This window comes from Pipra filicauda, unplaced genomic scaffold, assembly GCF_003945595.2.
Source record: "Pipra filicauda isolate LSUMZ 115617 unplaced genomic scaffold, ASM394559v2 scaffold138_size1969278_pilon, whole genome shotgun sequence".
In the NCBI taxonomy this organism is placed as follows: domain Eukaryota; kingdom Metazoa; phylum Chordata; class Aves; order Passeriformes; family Pipridae; genus Pipra; species Pipra filicauda.
Window position 1 is genome coordinate 1,762,810 of NW_024103862.1, and position 19,238 is coordinate 1,782,047.

The 19,238-nt window shown below is 40.4% G+C and overlaps 1 protein-coding gene and 1 long non-coding RNA gene across 15 annotated transcripts; one reads left to right on the forward strand and one right to left on the reverse strand.

Moving 5' to 3' along the window:
* The first annotated feature begins 137 nt into the window (after window positions 1-137).
* On the forward strand, window positions 138-12,905 carry MCMDC2 (minichromosome maintenance domain containing 2). 11 transcript variants are annotated; one of them, XM_039378429.1, is made up of 16 exons: window positions 814-1,081; window positions 1,803-1,891; window positions 2,622-2,763; window positions 2,853-2,983; window positions 3,077-3,136; window positions 3,443-3,638; window positions 4,566-4,688; window positions 4,850-4,957; window positions 6,015-6,143; window positions 6,651-6,882; window positions 8,642-8,847; window positions 9,595-9,761; window positions 10,098-10,274; window positions 10,978-11,120; window positions 11,612-11,721; window positions 12,223-12,905. In XM_039378429.1, exons 3-16 carry the CDS (start codon window positions 2,664-2,666, stop codon window positions 12,387-12,389), a joined length of 2,049 nt encoding a protein of 682 aa, XP_039234363.1. In that variant the 5' UTR covers window positions 814-1,081; window positions 1,803-1,891; window positions 2,622-2,663; the 3' UTR covers window positions 12,390-12,905. The 11 variants fall into 11 exon arrangements, with proteins under 11 accessions (XP_039234366.1, XP_039234363.1, XP_039234367.1 ...); XM_027748143.2 differs by lacking the exon at window positions 814-1,081 and adding an exon at window positions 1,088-1,270; XM_039378428.1 differs by lacking the exon at window positions 814-1,081 and adding an exon at window positions 1,088-1,245.
* Window positions 11,370-16,860, reverse strand: LOC114002260. 4 transcript variants are annotated; one of them, XR_003545810.2, is made up of 5 exons: window positions 16,568-16,860; window positions 14,963-15,105; window positions 14,038-14,159; window positions 13,610-13,763; window positions 11,370-11,998 (listed from the first exon to the last, which is right to left on the reverse strand). It is a non-coding gene; the product is annotated as an uncharacterized LOC114002260 (long non-coding RNA). The 4 variants fall into 4 exon arrangements; XR_005562446.1 differs by having other exon boundaries at window positions 11,370-12,287; XR_003545807.2 differs by having other exon boundaries at window positions 11,370-13,763.
* Window positions 16,861-19,238: the final 2,378 nt, after the last annotated feature.

A 19,238-nucleotide genomic window follows, 5' to 3' on the forward strand; every position in this document is an offset into this window, starting at 1 on the left:
TCAGGACTTCTGAAGATTAACAGACTCTGTGTACAACATCAGGCAATAAAGCCTTACAGTACTTCTGCTCTTGTTCTACATTTCTGAATCACATGAGGGTTGTTTCCAAAGTAAGACAGATGGGTTTGGAGTGTTCGTAGCCCCTTCACCCAGGGCTGAGCTGAAATGTGACATCTGAAGCACTTGGTAAAGCCTAGAGGAGACCAAATCTGCACAGGAAACCACCTTTGGTACTCCTTTCCTGTTTGGGCATATAAGTAATAAAGGAAGGTAAAGTTTGCCTTTTTGTGACTAATGCAGGTCTGTAGCAGAAGGGGATTGTTCCTCCCCTTCCACAGAGAGAACCCAAGCACGCCATGAGGAGCAGGCCTTTCTGCTGTGGAGGTGTGTGGAGGCCGAGGAATGGTGCTGCCACTGTGCCCTCCAGTCTTTTGGTCTAGAAGGGGGGAGGAGCAAGAGAGACCACAGGAAGATGGACTGAAGAAAACGCACAGTGGTTGTAAAAGTGTGAAATGAAATACAACAGAAATAGAGTTCAGAAGTGCTCTCTCAGGAGGGAAGTTCGTGGGTGGCTGGCATGCTAAAGGCAAGCAGTTAAATATGCAATATGTATTAATGGAAGAAAATGGCCTTATAAGTACTTTGTCTTTTAGTACTTGATACACTCTCAGTGCATGACCCTTGTCCAGTGCCCTGCCTGGCCCGTGGGTGGAGGCAGTAGCCATGTGCTCCCTGGGGCAGAGTCACCAGTCCCGATGGTGGCAGCGAGGCTCGGGCATCTGTGGGCGTCGTGTGCGCCTGGGTTTCCCTTCCCTGAGGGCTTGGGAGTGTCCACAGGCGCTCCCCTTCGGGACGTGGCCCCGCGGCGCTGAGCCCTGCGGGCTGTGGCGCCGTTCCCGCCCGCGCTGCCGCTGGCTCGGGGCTCGTTCCCGCCGCATGAGGGGCTGAGGGAGCGGCGCCAGGAGCCCGGTCCTGCGGCTGTGGAGCCCTCGCTGCCGCCTCGTACACGGCCCCGTTCGCCTCCCCGCGGGCACAGCGGCGCCTCGCAAGGAGCAGTGTCAGGGCTCGGAGCCCCGCGGTGGTGAGGGCGGCCCGGTCCCCTCGGTGCCCATGGCCAGTGCCCGTTGCTGCCGCTCCAGCAGTGCTTAGGAGGGGGCATTGGAAGCCCGGAGAATACTTTGGTGGAGGTGTTTGTGAGGAAGGGGTGCTGATGGCGGGAGCCTGAAGCCAGATGAGAGATGATGGGTATCCACGCCAAGTCACAAATAGGGTTAGCTGGCTGTGGGGACGCTGGTGAACACGGTCACCCTGGTAGTGGGAATAGTCAGACTTTATTTTTTGAAGCTTAGGTGATGACTCTTCAGTGCACACTGAGCTGGGCCATAGCTTAATCCTTCCTAGTTGTTTGGTGTCCTGTTTTTCTGGGCCAGGAAACAGGGGGGCCACGGTGCTACAGTGTGTGTTTCTTTAATCTCTTCTTGCTGAAGATTTGTGCAGTAGTAACCCTAAAGAAACTGGGAAAAAAATAAAATCCCTATTATAAATTCTATTTCAATTTGTGCTTATAATTCGTTACTTCAGGCACTAAACACATCCCAGCCCGCAGCATACGATTCTCAGGCCACGGGGTTTTACATTGCTGCCACACTGACATTGTGCTGGAAACCAGTTACTCCTGTATTAGATGTTGATCTGTTTGTCCTCCTGAAGCCACTTCTGTGAACCCCTACAGGGGATCTTCCATATGCTATGAGCTTTGATTCCTCATCAGCTCAGTAATTCTGTGTCCTATCCTTTACCAGGTAGCTAAATCTTACTTTTGAAGATTTGAATGGCATTTCACATTGGTCATCTATAGAGAGGACAAAGGACACTTTGCAGAAGAAAATCTGTAAGACAGTAAAACAGATGCATATATACAAAATGCCATATTTTGGCCTTAGTAATTCTTCTAAATTCTGCAAAACAGTGCTTCGTGGTATGAGACTCTACACTAAAAAAAAAAAAAAAAGTAGATATGTGGGTAATACACAATGAAAACAGCACTGAAGATCATGGTCAGCCTCCAAAACAAAATCATAATTGTAAAAGTTTTGTCTATGGGAATCAAAATTGATCTTCTGTGTACATGGGTGGAAATATGCGTTTGCGAGATCAGCATCTGGGCGCTACAGGAGGTAACAGCAGAGTAGGAAAGATTTTAAAGAAGAGAAAAGATGTTTCCCAATTTCACACTTTTAACAGCTATGACAGACTTATCAAATAAGGGAGATAAAATTTTAAGTCTTACTTTTGATAGACTGATTATACCTATAAAATAAACAGGGGAGGTTAAATTAAATGCAAGCTTTAATTTCACGGGTTAGGGAATTAGGAGAGTGAAATAATTCACGGGGGGGAGGGGCGGGGAAACACGTTAGACCATTCTTCAGAAATTCACTCTAGGAATGGAGTATGCTTCAGCCACTGGAAACAACTTCCATTCATGTCATTTCAAAATCCTTAAAGAATTGCATAGTTTGAAAAAAAAAGACTATTTTAATTCTGTATAGATTTGCTAATATATACTAGTAGTAGTAGTAGAAGTTCTAAGTAGAAGTTCTAATATAATTTTTTCACAGTTTATACGCACAGTTTGAGAAAGAGTGCAAAAATCTTGGAAGATGCATCCTGAAATACAGAATATGAGGGAAGTTGCCCTTGTTTACCTTGACAGAAGTGGCGGTCTTCAGAAATTTGTGCATGATTGCAAAAGATATAATGGTATTCACTCACTTAATACATAGTCTGTTAAATTGATACATAATGTTACACAAATCTCTGTCATTTTAAGATGCTTTTTGCTCCTGCAGATTCAAAACAAAGTTATGCTGTTTATCGTTTCATTATTTCAATAAATCCTTCTGACATTGCTGAATTGGATGCAACTCTTGGAAACTATATTCTTCATAATCCCCTACAAGCTGCACAGATTTTTCAGTCAGTAAGTGTATATTTATACATGAGTAAACAAAAGTATGGCTTCAATATTTTAAAAAGACTTCCATTCTAAAATGAAGTTATTTTTCTCTCATAGGTATGCTTCATAGCTATTAAGACATTATCATTAATTGAACAATTGGAGACAGAGGCCCAGGTGAGTCTGCATTGGTTTTCTCCATTTAGATCTTATATCTTCTAAGTATTAACAAATGTTTTTGTATTAAGTTTTCATTTTCCCTTTGGCTGTAGTATTATTTCTAATTAAAAATAGCTGGAAGTTCCACCCAGCCGTATTGCAAGAATTTTGAGATAATTAATACAAACCCTAATTACTCTTCATGTGTTTCTGAAAATATGTTTAATATTTAGATATCATGTTGTGTGTTTTTCCGTGGAAAGTAAAGCAGTTTTAAATAAAAATATATTTTTATTATATTAACGCAATTGTGTCTCTTGCTAGATCAGTATACTGCTGAAACCAACACATTTGCCACCTTTACCAAGTTATGTTCTGAGTCTTTCTGCATATCCCTTCAATTACACATCTCAAAGATTTTATATGGCTGAAGGGATAGTGATCGCAATGGGAACTGTAACAAAATACACACAAGGAGCAAGATTTCTTTGTGCTGAGGAAACCTGTCCCTTCTCTGAAGGTAGTAAAAAGAAAAATAAATCAAAATCAGTACTATTTCAAAAGCTTTTTAATAAATTTGGTAATGAGAGATTAAAAGCCTAACATAAAAAAGGTATTTTCCTATATAGTTTTATTATGCATATATTTTTGTAATAAGCACAGTAGGATTTTTATTAATCGAAAGCAGTGGACCTTGCCCAGCACTATTAAATGTTTCTGGAGCACAGCTATGCCAGCAATCCCTTTTCCTAATGCAGAAGATGGTTTATATGGGAAAAGATATGCTGCCAAAATATTTGAAAGTAAAAGAGCTAAACTAGTAAAATACCTTTTCCCTTGGAAACTGTGTTTCTTATTACATAAAAATACCACAGAACAATATGCTTAAGTGGCTGGCAAAGGCTTCAAGCACAGAACAAGTTTGCTTTAATGAGTAGCTGACTTCTGTGGAACTACTTCTTGGAGTAATATTGCTGAACTGCTTGTACCATTGTGGGGTGAGGCCTTAAGTATTTTTAAGGCTGTTTTGTTTGATTCCTCCTGTAACAGAGACCATACAGTTATAAAAGAGATTATAAATCTCAAAGTTTGGAGACTGCAGAATAAATCATACAGATATCTTTATGAGGGCACGTACCTCCGTATCCCATGTCATTCCCACGCCAGGCAGAAGCCGCCAGTGGCTCGCTCCTCAGAAAGCCTGGCCAACCCGTTCCGCTTGGGAATGTGCAGTAGGAAATTCTGCCATCTCGTGGTCAAGCCACAACAAATTATATGCATCATTTTAGTGGAAGCAGCGTATACGAAGGGAGGCTCATCTAAAGAAACACATGATAAATTTGGAATTTCACTGTCCAGTATTTTAATCGCTTCTGTTCTTGATGAGAATTTTAAAACTAAAGCTATGCCCCCGAAATGTTTGGTAAATTGGTTACTTCTTTTTTAGGGTTTAGGTACATCAGAGTGCATTGTCCTGGAGCTACAGAGTCTGCCACAGTTAGGACTGATTTTGTGTGTAGCTTGTGTTCTTCACCACTGCAGGAAGACATGAAATTTAGAGTACTTGGTGGTAGGATCTATGTAATCTTATTTTCAGATCTGGTACTTTCCTATTTCTGTTACACAATAAGTAAACAAAACAGTTAAGTGGAAAAAGCCCCGGAATAAACCAGCTTTTAAAAAAAATGTTTTCAAGAGAACTAACTTTTTTCTCTGCTTTTGTTTTGAAAGATAAACAAATAGTTGAAATGATTGATGCTAAAATTCTGAATGCTTTGAAAGGATATTCCAACAATAAATCACATTTTAGGATTCAGGCATTTACAGTTTTCTTGAGAGGTAAGCTGAATTTTAGAGATTTGTCAAAAATGTTTTAGAATCGAACTGTAATAATGCCTTGCATTTTACCTGTAACTCCATTTCTCTGGATAGAACGGTGGAACTCAAAATTTACATTGCAGGTCTTTATGTATTCCCCTCCCTTAATTTTATTGAAATTAGGTAGGTGACAAAACAGTATGCACAGGTGATTGCAGAGAGCACAAAGCAAAACTCTCATGTTCACTTTTGTACCTCCATTTAAAGAAAATCTCTCGGCCAGCTCAGCAGTGCTGCTTTCTGTCATTTGTTTGTTCCTCCTTTCCACTTCCTTTGGTAATGCTGTTCTGTACTAACTTCATGCCTTTTTAACATCCTTCCTCAATCTAGCTGTTTTCCACATTCCATCACGATTCTTGGCTTCTATTACCACTACCTACCTACTACTAAAAAACAATCTATGGGTAAGATACCGTGAGTTGCATGCATTAAATTTCCAGTGGCTTCAGTGATCAGTGAGGCTAGACAGTGTCTCACAGGCTGATTCATATTTGGTTGGACCTAGTTCTCATTTCCAAAAAAATAAATGGATTTTTTTTAAAATATGCACAGAAATACTAAGGCTCACAAAGCTATTTGTGAGTCTTTTTGAAATCTGTGTAATCTGTATCTACTCTTTATTGTGTTGGGGTTTTTTCTGTGACATTTTATGGAACAGTTACTGAAATGGTGTTGCCAGAAATTTACAGGTAAAAAAACACATACTCGCAAACAACTGTCCATTTCCTTTTTGATGCAGAACTAAATGCATCTATTTCTTTATCAGGAAACTATTTTTCCTCACCCAGTGTGCCTTCCTTACCTTTTGCACTAATTAATTAGAATTGTATGCTTCATTTTATTCTAGTCCATTATGGTCAACCTGGCATCCAGCTGTTGTTTTCTGCTGATGTTAAATCATTAAATCAAACATTCAGACTGTGAAGAAGTTTTCTGACCATGTCTTTAAAATTATTTTTATGCCCTAACATATCTGCAGGTCCGCCTCCCCCCCCTTTTCTTTTTTATTTATTTCTAGATGAACTGGCCAATAAAATGACAATAGGAAACCACTACAGGATTATAGGAATTCCAGCTTGTGTACAAAATGGCTTACAAGCTACTGCATGTATAGAAGTAAATAGCATACAGCTCTGTAAACCAAATGGTAAGAAAGTTCCTTTTAAAATTGACTGAAAAAAGTTGCAAAACCTTCTGGAACAACATCTTGAGAATTGGTATAGTTTTCTATTCCCTAGAGGTCCAGATTACAAAACCACTCAGGGACTTTCCTCTTGCAGTCTGAAATGTGTACTTGCTGTTATTTGATAATATCTGCTTTTGCCCGCTTTCCATGCATTGGGAAACTACCTAATTATTTACTGCAGTTTTTCAACTTCTCTTTCCAACTTCTCCTATCCATTGGAAGGCGCTTTGAAATCATGTTAAATGAACCTGATATTTGAGTTTGTTATTCCCTTCAACCTTTTTAGTTTTTACCTTTACTACTTTTTAGTAGTACAGTTGTCAGATGTTTACATTCTGAATTTGTGCTTAATACAGAAACATATTAATTAAGTTTTGTATCAAGACTAGAATTAATTAGTGATTTGTTCCAATATATCTGCATAAGTCTCTCTTAAGTGTTTGTTAACCTCTACCTTGTTTCCATTAGGTCCTTCTTTTCTCAGTGACAATTTTAAGTATCTGCTCTCATTGACTTCAAGTTCATGCTGGAGGTTTACTGCTGTCTTGGCCAACATCTTTGCTTCTCAAGTTGTTCCACCAGGCACTTACAATACTCTTAAACTTGCAATATTGCTGAGTCTAGTACAGACATGTGAAAAAGAAAATGCAGATTATCTGGATCTGTTGATTGTGACAAGTGACACACTAGTAATTGATAGGTAAAGAGATTCCTTATTTTTCACATAAATTAGAATTTAAAATTAGTATTTTTAAAGACAATAGGATCGGTCTTACATGAAAAGCTAGAGACTATATATAAAAAAAATGCAAGGCTCAAACTTAGTAAAAATAATAATTTTTTTTCCCTGAGACATTTTTATTTCTTTCAAATGATAAATGCAGATCACAACTTTACTGATAATAAACCCTCTTACCACTCTCATAATGATAGCAATAAGAATTCAGCACTAGCACTGTTCAGCAGAGCTCAAACAAAACATTATTCTAAAATCAAAACTGAAGACTGTCCCAGGAGCTGGTAATGATAAAAACAAAGGACTAAACTTTTAAAATCTTGTGTCACTTGAAGCCTTTCCATCACTGGTTCCCAGCCATCAGCATTTTCAGTTAATAAGCCGTGTGTAAATCGTTACTCACATTTTTATCTCTCTTTTTCATAATAACTGTACTGATAAGGTATCACAAGTCACGCACATCTTTACATGTCAACCATAAATCCAGTTATTGTTGCCTTTAACTAAACATTTTTCTATATTTTCCCATTTTATGTATTTACCTCTTAGTACAACTATGAACTGTAAACACAATTTTATATAAACTGCTGAAAAGTACAATATGTTCATCTTTAAAATTACATTATCTTAAGCAAAACTGCTTTCTTCTTCCCAAGATCAAAGTAGGGCTTCACTTTCATTTTTGAAAAAGATTTTTGAAAGTGGCACGAACCTTATTTTAATTTGGAAATTCTTAAAAAAATTCATTAATATTTTATGTTGTGGGGAAAAAATACTTAGACCATTTCAAAATTTAACTGTAGAAAAATTAGTTCAAATTTAAAAAAGGTGGGCTGCAAGGTTTTTTTTTCCCCAGGTTTAGAGTAAGATTTCATAGGAGAAGCAGGAGCTCAGAGTGTTTTAAGAATCAAAACATCTGGTTAATATTAAAAGAGTTGCACACTGTAAATCTTGATCAGTATTGTAATCTGTATTGTCTTGCATGTGCACAGTATTTTACTATCAGCAGCCTGTCAAAGTAGCCATTTCCTACATCATATATCTATTGGTGTGATACTCTATTTACTAATACTTACCAGTTTTGCTCAGTCATTTTCTCCCTGGTATTAACAGTAGGATAAACCATGCTCTGACATCTTAAAATCATTAGAAACCTTTGATTGTGGAACCAGACAGACAATTTGCAACATCTTTGTGCCAAGGAACATAGTACAGGGGATGAAAAAGATATTCTACACCTTCTTTCTCCAAAAGAATTGGGGAGGTGGGGGTGTAAGCCAAGAAGGCAGAGCTTAGAAGTTCCAGCCTTTTCATTTTTCCCAGATGGCCAGGATTACTAATCCTCTTACCTTTTAAATCACTGGAAAAGTATCTGTAGAATAGAAAGAGGAGTTAACAATATGGGGTTATTACGAGACTTCTTTGACTTCCTAGAAATCACTTATATTGCAAACCATGGTTTGCCTCATGTTTAATCCATAAGAAATACCATCCTGTTGGCAGCTGTTGGAGAGAAAGCTTGGAGCTCTACCTTTGCATTCAAAGTTAAACATTTAGTTTTGACATTGGTTTCATATTAAGGGGTTTTTTTCTTGTCGTTGTATCTAAGTGAGCTTTAATACTTTATAATGGTATTTATATATATTAAGTATGGTATTAAGTTTTTTTAAAAGTGAACAATAATTTAAGAATTTATGACTGACAGAATTATTTAATCCTGCAGGCTTCTGAATTACAGTTTATGCCTTCTGCCTCGTGGCATACGACACCCTCCTTCCAGTGAAATTTTTCCTTCTGTGTCCAAAGATAAACATGGAACTGGAAGTGCCAGTATTCAAGCCTGCAGCGCTGTGCTGGCCAAGGGTGGTGTCTGTTACATAGGAGACTTATCTTCATATAAAAAGGATAAACTTGAACTTCTACAGTCTGGTAATCTCCCACCTCCGAACAGACGAGGGGAGAGAACTGAACAAACATAGAAATTCACAGCTGGGTTTGATCCCCAGCTTACAGGCCTCAAATGCTTCAAAAATCCATAAGCTGTTTTTAATGAGTCTGTGTAAGAAATAAGGACAAAAAAGCCAAGGTCCTGTAAACTTGTATTTGCTGCACTACCGATTAGTCACGGCAATTCAGAGAAATGAGGGCAACAAAGATGGTGAAGGGCCTTAAGGGGAAGCCATATGAGGAGCAGCTGAGCTGACTGGTCTGTTCAGCCTGGAAAAGACTGAGGGGAGACCTCAGCAGACTACAACTTCCTTGTGAGGGGAAGAGGTGGGGCAGGCACTTATCTCTTCTCTTTGGTAACCAGTGACAGAACCCAAGGGAATGGCCTGAGCTGTGTCAGGGGAGGTTTAGGTTGGATATTAGAAAGAGGCTTTTCACCCAGAGGTGGTTGGGCACTGGAACAGGCTCCCCAGGGAAGGGAGCACCAAGCCTGACAGAATTCACAAAGCATTTGGATGATATTCTCAGGCATGTGGTGTGACTCTTGAGGATGGTCCTGTACAGAGCCAGGAGTTGGACTTGATGATCCTTGTCAGTCTGTTCCAACTCAGCATATTCTGTGATTCTGTGAAATCGTAATCGTGACTGGTTTCACATAATGTGTGTGGTACTACAATTTATAGTCAAGCTAAATCGATCATGTAACTGATGAGTTTTATCTTATCCTAGTACTAGAGAGCAGAACAACAACAGTATTTATTCCTGGGAAGAAGTACGGAGAAGAAGCTGACCAACAAGTTACTATTTCAGTTCAGACCAATTTTTGGTCTTTTGTGGATGTGGATTCTTCCTCGAAGAAACATATACAGAAGGAGAACTTTTTAATTGGACAAATGGTAAAGCACATGCCTTATTATGACAGGAACTGTATTATAGCTGTTATTTGTTTATTGTTATTTCAACTGATAAAATAATGAAAACAATTAAACTTTTTAGTATTTCCAGAAAAGTCACAACTTCAGTGACTTTAAATCAAGTATCTTCTAAAATGAGGTAGCTTTCCCAAACGTAGGGATCAGTGAAACAAAATTTTACTGTTATAGGTAAATTCATTGGATAATCTTGCAGTATAATGAATATTGACTATTTCAGATGGAAAACACTGTGATGTTTCTACAAGTCAAAAGCCCAAAATAAAGTAATTGTTTTTGTTCTCTGGGTCTTCTCTTTAGGACATGAGTTTGATTCCAGCTAACCTTGTAGATGTTTTTGGGCTCTTGATATACAATGAGTTTCCTTTGGGTCGACTATCTTCTCCTCTTGTACACCATATCTTGAAAAAAGCCATTAATCCTGAAGCCATGCTGTACAAAGTCTCACAGCAGTTCAGAACACAGGATTATGAGGAGGTAACAGATTGTACACAACAGACATGCATTATATTTGGGAATGTCATACTGGTTTTGGCATCAGAGGGTTCTCTCTGCACAGTCTGATTACTTATTTTTGATACTCACTTTCTGTCCTTTCCCCCCTCCCATATTCTCACTAGCACTAATTGGATCATCAAAAGAAGCAACTCCAGTTCTTTAAAAGGGTCAGCACAATAAATTCAGTTTGATCATATTTCTGGAAACCATACTAGGTTAACATTCATATGAGAACAGATCTTCTATGGCTACTTTTGACTAGAAAAGTTTATAACCAGTGGTACAAGTTAATATTCCATTCTACATAAATTATCAGTATCTCTAGTATAATTAAGAGATGATTCCCTCAAAGTGTTCGAGGCCAGGTTGGATGGAGCTCTGAGCAACCCCATCTAGTGGAAAGTGTCCCTGCCCATGGCAGAGGAGTTGAAACTAGATGATCTTTAAGGTCCCTTCCCACCCAAACCCATCCTATGTTTACTATCCTAGATCTATCCTTATTATGTTAAATATTTTCCCTTTTCAGCAGTCAAATGGTGACAATTGTCTCTGTTTTCTACCAATAGTTTCTATAATACTGTACAGCCTATATTACTATGCCACTGGTATGTTAAAAGGTGTGAAAAAAATTCAATTTTTTTTTTTTACAGTTAAATATTTTCACTGTATACCCTCTCTCTAGTTCATTTTGTTTGCTAAGAACCTTCATGTTGAACTGAGTTCAGAAGCAGAGAACCTCATTCAAGGCTACTATCTTGCAAGTCGCAGGGTGAGAAGAGATTCCGTTCATGGATCAACATTATCAGCATCTGCACTAAAAATTCTGTGAGTCCTACTTTTCACAGTAAGGGAAACACGCCTGTGTTTCAAAGAGAAATTGTGCTAATCTGGTCAAGAGCTTGCTTAATAAAAATCTAGATAACTCTTATGTTTTGAAAAGGTCAAGCATAAAGGATCTTATTTATCACTTATGAATGCCGAAAGAAATCCAAGTTCAAAGAACTTTTCCAAGCAAAATATATAAGTGATTTACAAAACAAGTATTATTATTGAAGCTATCTAGAAAAACAAAAATGGGATTTAAATATCCACAGCTTTATTATGGGAGCAAAACAAGTATTAACAATAGATAATATTCTAGTGCTTTCATATCATAATATGTATTTTGTCAGTGGTAAGTATAACTGCACAGCTGAAGTATGAAAACACTTCAGTGTTAACTTTTGATTTACACAAGTGCTTGAAACAGGGCAATGCACATCGCATTCACTTCTGCAGTATTTTTTATTTCTGACATGTTTATATTGATCTCTTAGGATTTCACTGTCTAAGGCTCATACCAAGCTAAGTTTAAGACACACAGTACTTCAGGAAGATGCGTTGATTGCCATCTTGTTACTTGAGTCATCTCTTACCCTAAAACACGGTAAATAATGCAACTCAGTCTTTAGGTTATTCATGTTTGTTAGTTTGAAAAACGTTTGTATTAATTGATTGCAGTAATAGGTCATTTCAAATCAAAATCCAGTTTCCACTGTTGAAGTTGGTATTGGAAAAGTCTGTCAATTGGCTTCCCTGCTGAGCCTCAGCGCTCTACATAATTAGGCCACAGGCCAGCACCAAGTCTGTCCTTCATGCTGGTTTGAGGTGTTGCTCCTCTAACACTGGTCAGGTTAAAGGATAGATTTCCCTTCTTGGAGAAGCTGAAAACAAGGGTTGGGATTTTTTAGTTTGTTTTCAAGCATCACAGTCACAGTTGTTCACACACAGCTTTAGAAACAAGGTTAGAATTATGATGTAACAGTTAAAAATGGTAACACAGAAGATTGCATTACTATATAATCTGTGTCACACTTTTTTCATCTCAAAGTACTGGCTAAAATTTATCAAGTCTTTCAGCCGAAGTCTTGATTTCTTCTTTGCTTAGGCACATCTGCATTATGTGTAGCACCAAATTCCGTATTTCCATTTGACCTCAGTGATGAAAACTCCCTGCAACAAAGAGATATTTACCTCATGCAGTGTCACCATGAACTCCTGAAGTTTATTGCGGCATATGGTCCAGGAATTCACATCAACGCTAATGAAGAGTAAAAACTCCTCTCTGTGGAGTAAAGCCTGAAGCTTTGGCTTTTTGAGAGACTATTTTATTGAGATAGAAATACAAAAATATAGAAAACTTACCAGCTGTCTAAGACAGTTCGGTGCTGTTTTATAAGGAATAAAGCATATCCAACAGGATTTGAACTGCTAGTTTTTTGACAGTGTTCTTTGAAGGCAGGAGGGATGCCTTCATCCTGGGAGGCCATGGCCCCAGAATATAGCCACAATCAGAACCTCTCTTCCTGGCTACAAATGTTCATTCACTGTTAAATGAGGACTAAGCAGGGTTTTTAGTAAGACAACTAAAATTTAAACCCCAACTTCAGAATCTAATGTTGCGCCTTTTAACTACGTGAATTCACTGCACTTTTTCTTGTTGCTTCTTTTCAAGTGTATCACCCAGAGGGTTAAGTAGTTTTAAGTACATTAAAACTTTTCCTAGTTTAAGCCAACTTTCATTACTCATGCTGTATAAATTTTGAAATGTATAAAAGCATCACCATACTGCTTCATGTTTTGTGTCTTTTTTTACATTACAGCAACATAGTATTAGACAAGGATGCCAGTGTGGTCCTGCAATAAAAAAAAAAAAAAAACAAAACACCTCCCCACATGTTTCCACATCATTTTATGCAGGCTGCAGGGGACAGCAGAATGCCACAGGAGAGTGAAAGGTAATATTAGACAACCTGGTAGGCAGGTAGCTCAATGAGTTCACCTCTACTTCACTGCAAAAACAAGTGTGAAGAATGGTGTGGTAAAAGATGAGGTGTCTGAGGTACAGTATGCTTCCCCAACTATGGGCTTTTCTGTATTTCATCTTCCTAGAAAGGATATAGCACTAGACAATCCTCAACAAGTTTTACATCCAAGAGATATATGTTAAATAAAAAAGCAGCAGTAAAATTGTACAGACCTCCTGTCAATCTGGACAAGCTGAATATTTAAGGCTTGTGTGACTCCTATACAGAATGTCATCCAGCGGTATCACAGTGCTACTGTTCCCATACCCTCAACAAAAAACAGTCACTGAAAACAGAAATCCAAGATTTTATTCATACCCACTACTAACATTGTAAACTAGCCAAGATAATGAGTTTTCCTACATGTTTTAACCCTTGCTGTATTCACTTTTAATCCATTTATTTGATACACTCAAATATTCATACCAAGTTCTAAGGTCAGTTCCCTTTCCGGAGTGACACTCTCACCTGAACTTCATTCCAGGATTATTCAGACATATTCAGCAAACAGGTACTTCTCTGCAATATTATTGAATCAAGCGGTATTTCTGAGAAGCAGGAAGGGCCATGGAAGCATTTCCAAGTGCATTAGAACTCCACATGCCAGGCTGCTCTTTTCAAGCTAGGAGCAATAATAATTTAAAAAAGTTAGTTTTCTGTACCCTTAATCCATCTTTATACAAAGTTATTACTTTCACTGGCATTTCGGATTCAAAGATACACATCAAAAACCCTTCAGATGGGTAAACGGCAAAGGTTCTCATCATTATGCCAGCAAAATAATAGACCGAAATAGAATTCCTTTATAAATCACTAGTTTTGAGAAGCCATATTAAGGAATGTGTATTCTTCAGAAAAAAACATCCTGCAAAAAGAGCACGACATTTTATCCTTACCTCTCCACAGTCTCTCCCATGATCTCTCAAGCAAAAATGGGAAGACTAGCAGTGGACTCTACTGTTGGCCCTGAGTGCATACACATGGCTGGGAGACGGTGGAGATGGTCATCTGATGTCACCTTTAAAAGAATATGTAACACATCAGAAATGACGGGAGCAAATCAAACTGTAAAAATCCTACAACTGGCTGGCAAATCAGATACACCACTGCTCATCACAACATTCAGCTGGGTAAACGGCAAAGGGTCATCATCATCATGCCAGCAAGTTCCTGCCCCTGGTAAGACTGGTGTCATTTTTCCAGGTATCAAATACAAGGGAATTGGTTATGTTTGTCTCAAGGGGTGTGCTTCCATAAGCAGAAGCAGACCCTCTGTTTTAACTGCTAACCACAGAACGAATTCAGGATAGCCAGGAACAAGACAAAAAAAGCTCTCTTTGGGCACAAAAATCCAGGACTCTCCCTGTTGTTACATTCAAGCCCCAGATGTCAAGTATCTTTCTAGAGGTAAAGTTCAGTACTGTAGTCGCTTTTCCCTTTGAAATATATTCCAAGTCTGACATGGGTAAGTGCCAGGGATGGTGATCTGAACACACTGTTCTTCACTTCAGTCTCTCACTTCCAACTAGCGTCTGTTACTGCCTCAAATCAGAACTCATGTTTCTCTCCCCAGTTAAAAACAAGTTTCTCTGATATTATTACAAAACTCTCCTTTCTGATTCCTTCAGGATTATTGGATTGCACCTGCTTTGTTCTGGGGAGCAAGTCTTAGAGATTTTATAGCTGTCATAATACCTTTTGTTAGACTTTCAACCTCAACCTTACTACATGCAATCATATGTAGTTCTGTTCCATCTGTAAGAGAATTTGCAAGCCATTAAACAGCTTCAGAACTCTAGATCTAGAAGCTTCTCTCAGTACCTTTAAGTACAGTACGAAATATTTACTTCTGTAGCTCTAGAATTCACGTGACATCTTTCTGCTTGCAAGGCAACAGCGTGGCAGAGTCCAGACTGAAGATTCCAAAAGCCAGTAACAAACTCATGTTGAACTTCACTCGCTGCCTAAAACAATGAAAAGAAGCAGATGTTTGATTCAGAGAACTCCACTGCTGAGCCAGTAGCACAAAGCATTAACACTTCCTTGGGGACAGTAAGCAAGACAAAGAAATACCAACCACATGCTCCCTTTATAATTACCTGGGGAGAAAACTACAGAGAGCATCAGATGAGATCAAGGTTAAGCAGAGGCACAACCATTTTCCTAAAGCAAGCTGCAGTGTGAGGAATGACTGATTGCAGGACAACTACACTGCTCCTAATGAAGAGCCACGGCTGGGGAGAGGAGCACCTTGGCAGGTTACAGCCTTTAACCTCAGTTTACGTGCCACACTCTGGGGAACTTACTGATGTTTTACCACCAGTTGAGTTGAGGTCAGTGCTCGCACTGCAGTCCTGGTAGGAGAGCATTACCCCAGAGGCTGCTGAGGCCCCTGAGGTCCTATCCCTGCCAGAACCCACCATTCTGGATCTGTGCCTACAACCCAAAAAGGGCATGGTCAGGGTCACCATACAACACTTGCCAAATTCCCTAAAGGAAAAAGAAGGTAATTTATCTTTAGAATTAGGACATGCATTTGCTGATGAGAACGATCTGTCAGCAAAACCAAGTGTCTTCAGTTGTCAAATCTGTCATTCCTTTTAAGACTAGATGAGCCAAGAGGTAACTTGAAGTAACCACCACGCTTTACCAGGGGAGTGGCACACACTAATTAGGTGCATCTCAGCCTCACGTGCCTGCCACACTCCTGGGAAGCCTGTGTGGGTGGAATGTCAGCGAGAGCAGAGCCACTCCAGCACCCAGGCACGGACATGCTCACAACAGCATGACAGTCACTCCTCTTTCAAGTGATGGCTTTGACTGTTTAGAAAAGCACCAGCAAACCATCCCTGCAACTCTTGAGATTACAGCCATTGCTCTGGCCTGCCAGGACGGGATTTCTCACATTAAACAGTTGGGGGCATTTCTATTTCCTTTGAAAGACTGGAGTGTCTGATTCCTCTGAAAAGACGAGCTGTTGTTCTGCTGTTCAGACGAGCATGTGCCTGGACTGCCAAGCCGAGGAACTGCTCGAAGGAGCACAGCAGAGCTCGAGTGGCTCTCACACCCCACGGGCAGCGAAACAGCACCGTGCGGCTGCCGGGGGGTCGGCACGGCCGCCCCGGCGGAGCGGGATCACAGCATCACAGGATGTTAAGGGACTGGGATAGACCTTAAAGATCATCTAGTCCCAACCGCCCTGCCATGGGCAGGGACACCTCCCACAGGCAGGACACCTCCCACTAGATCTGTTTGCTCAAGGTCTTATTCAACCTGGCTTTGAACACTGGCAGGGTTGGAGCATCCACAACTACCCTGTTCCAGTGCCTCACCACTCTACAGTAAAGAATTTTCCTCCAGTATCTAACCTAAATTTCCCCTCTTTCAATTTGTACCCATTTGTACCCTCTTTCAATCTGTATTCACCAGACTCGGCTTCCCAGGCTGCCGCTCCCACGCCGGAGGCCGAGGCACAGAGGAACAGCTCACAAGCCACAGAGCTGCCGCACACGGGCAACCCCCGCCCCCGGGCACCCCTCGCCATCACGGGATCCCCGTGGAAGGGCGCTCCCGGGGGACACGGCCACCGCAAACGCGGGCCAGGTCCCGCCGCGCCCATCCGCCCTTCCACCCACGCTGAGTCCCGGGCGGGCAGACGCGGTCGCTCCGGTGCCGCTCCACTCCCCTCCCCGGTGCCGCGGGCCGCGTGGAAAAGGCAACTCCTGCGGCGGGATCTCCCTAAATACTCCGCGCGGCGGGGGCGGGACAGGCGCGCGGCGCTTTCCGGCTGCGCGCGCACAGGGAAAAGGGGAAGAGCTGTGAGTGGCGGGTTCCGTGTGTTGAGGAAGAGCAATGCGTGACCGCAGGGCACGGTGCTCGAGTTACAGCCGCGAGCACTAGGAAAAACAGGTCCCTGCGCAGCCGGCTTTATACGGGCAGGGTGTTTGCGTGTGGCCATGGGAAGTTCACCTTCCCCGTCCCTCAGAGGGAAAAGCTGTGCTGACAGTAAGGGAGGTCTTTTAGGTTACTCCATGAAAAACGCCACCTTTTGATAGCAATGTGTAAACACTGTACACTTTTATTCCTAAGGCCTTGCATATTTCCAGTGCTAAATGCCAAATTCCTGTATTTCAGCATACGAGGATATTAACTGTTCCTAGGAAGTGTAATATTAGAACCAAACATGTTTTAAACGAACAGGCTTAGGGGCTCTGTTGTGATCCTGGTGTGTAAACTGGTGGTAGACAAGAGCTCTTGTATTGGTCAAAGGGAGTGGGTTGCCTTGCCTGGTGTCTTGGTTCTGGAAGGAAAGGAATAAAAATTCTGATGCAGAATATGTCTCAGTGAAAAAAAAAAAAATCCCAACTCATTAGTATGGGGAGCTCTTCTCAAAAACTGCTGCTGTAATTCTGCATATTCTTATTGGCTTTTAATAAGTCTATAAAATGCTGGTAAAGTCCTACGCATGTGGCCACAATTTCTGCAAATGTTGTGGGTACAAAGTAGCTACAATGTTTGCTGCTCCGATCCTCTGGCTGTCTTCTGAGCATTGTAAATACTCCGTTGTGAATACCGCAGGGGTGGTGGAGAGCTCCAGATTTTACCGTATGTTTTTAGTGAAAGTTGCTCTGGCTATGTTTTTGTTTTCCTTTTCTTCCCTAGATGTCATTTTAAAATTTAAACTGAAGTCTTCAGAAAGAAGACAGCATCTATAAATTCAGAATATTATCATGTACGATGAGAAACTGATACTGATCTTGCAACTCAGTGATAAGTGTCAGAGTAAAGATGTGTTCTCTGTGCCATCCATTCTTAACTTTCCATGTTTTTGACCTTTACTATTGTCAATTTTCCATGCTTAATCACAGGTCAGAAAAGACTGAGTCCAACCTTTGACCGATCACCACCTTGTCAAGTAGACCATGGCACTAAGTGGCATGTCCAGTCTTTTCTCGAACACCTCTAGGAATGGTGACTCCACCACCTCCCTGGGTAGCCCATTCCAATGCTTAATAACCCGTCTGTGAAGAAATTCTTCCTCATACCCAAGCTGAACCTCTACTTCATGGATAAGCAGTGAGAATCTTTCAATTACATTTAAAGGAAGAAGCCTTTAAAACCAGGGAGCTGTCTTTTTTTTTTCCTTTCTTGAATTCTGTCCCTTCCAGGTGTATTATTTAAGAGCCTATGAAGTAACCAGCACCTCTGGGCTAGGTAAGCACATGCAGCTGATGAAAAACATCATCCCTCTTTGTGTTCTCCCCACACCAGTCTATTATGCACAATTCATCCACAACTTGTTTTTACTATCAGATGGTTGCTGCACAGAGCAGCTCAGGTTGGACATGGACTGCTGGCTGAGATTTCACTTGCCCTTCTTCCCCTGGCCTGATGCATTCCTTTACAACTCAGTGACATACAAAACTGGTTTGAATGCTCTGTGCTTCTGAAGTGCAATCTGTGTTTTACACCCTCATCTTGTGCAGGGTGTAATCCTCCTGGAATCCCTCACTGTCCTCTCACACCTTCATCTTAATTATCACCCCCTTTGCCACTCCTTCACATCTCCCTGTTAATAACTCCAAGTACAAACAGCTGTCCCACTAACAAGAGGTAGTGCTAACCCACTTTTTACTACTATGGAAAGTACGTACAGTTCTTGAAAGTCAGACATTCCTCTGAGCAGATTCTTTTCTATGCAAAACTGCCCTTTTGTACTTAATTTGTTCACGAAATGCTGTACCTTTTGTATTGCATGTAGCTCTGGCTATGTAATAATCATCTTTTAATAAACCACTTACAATTGTAAATAATATGCCTAAAATAAATATATATAGAATGTATTCAAGATATTAAAAGTACGTTTACCATTTAAAAGAACAATCTTCTTAAAAGCTCAGAACGCTGCCGGGGTGCTGGAGAGCTCCAGATTTTACCATACTTTTTTTATGAAAGCTGGTCTGGCTAGTATTTTTGTTTTCCTAAATGTCATTTTTAAATTTAAACTGTAAAGCCCTTAGAAAGAAGACAGCATCTATAAATGCAGAATATTACTATTAGAAACTATTGGTCCTATACAATGAGAAACTGATACAGA

What these genes read in the sequence shown, in the direction of transcription:
- MCMDC2 (XM_039378432.1), top strand. Translation starts at nt 2,664, where the DNA reads ATGCATCCTGAAATACAGAATATGAGGGAAGTTGCCCTTGTTTACCTT. An exon ending in ACAGCTCTGTAAACCAAATG is followed by an intron (nt 6,144 to 6,650) that starts GTAAGAAAGTTC and finishes TGTTTCCATTAG; the next exon opens with GTCCTTCTTTTCTCAGTGAC. An exon ending in GCATCTGCACTAAAAATTCT is followed by an intron (nt 11,121 to 11,611) that starts GTGAGTCCTACT and finishes TTGATCTCTTAG; the next exon opens with GATTTCACTGTCTAAGGCTC.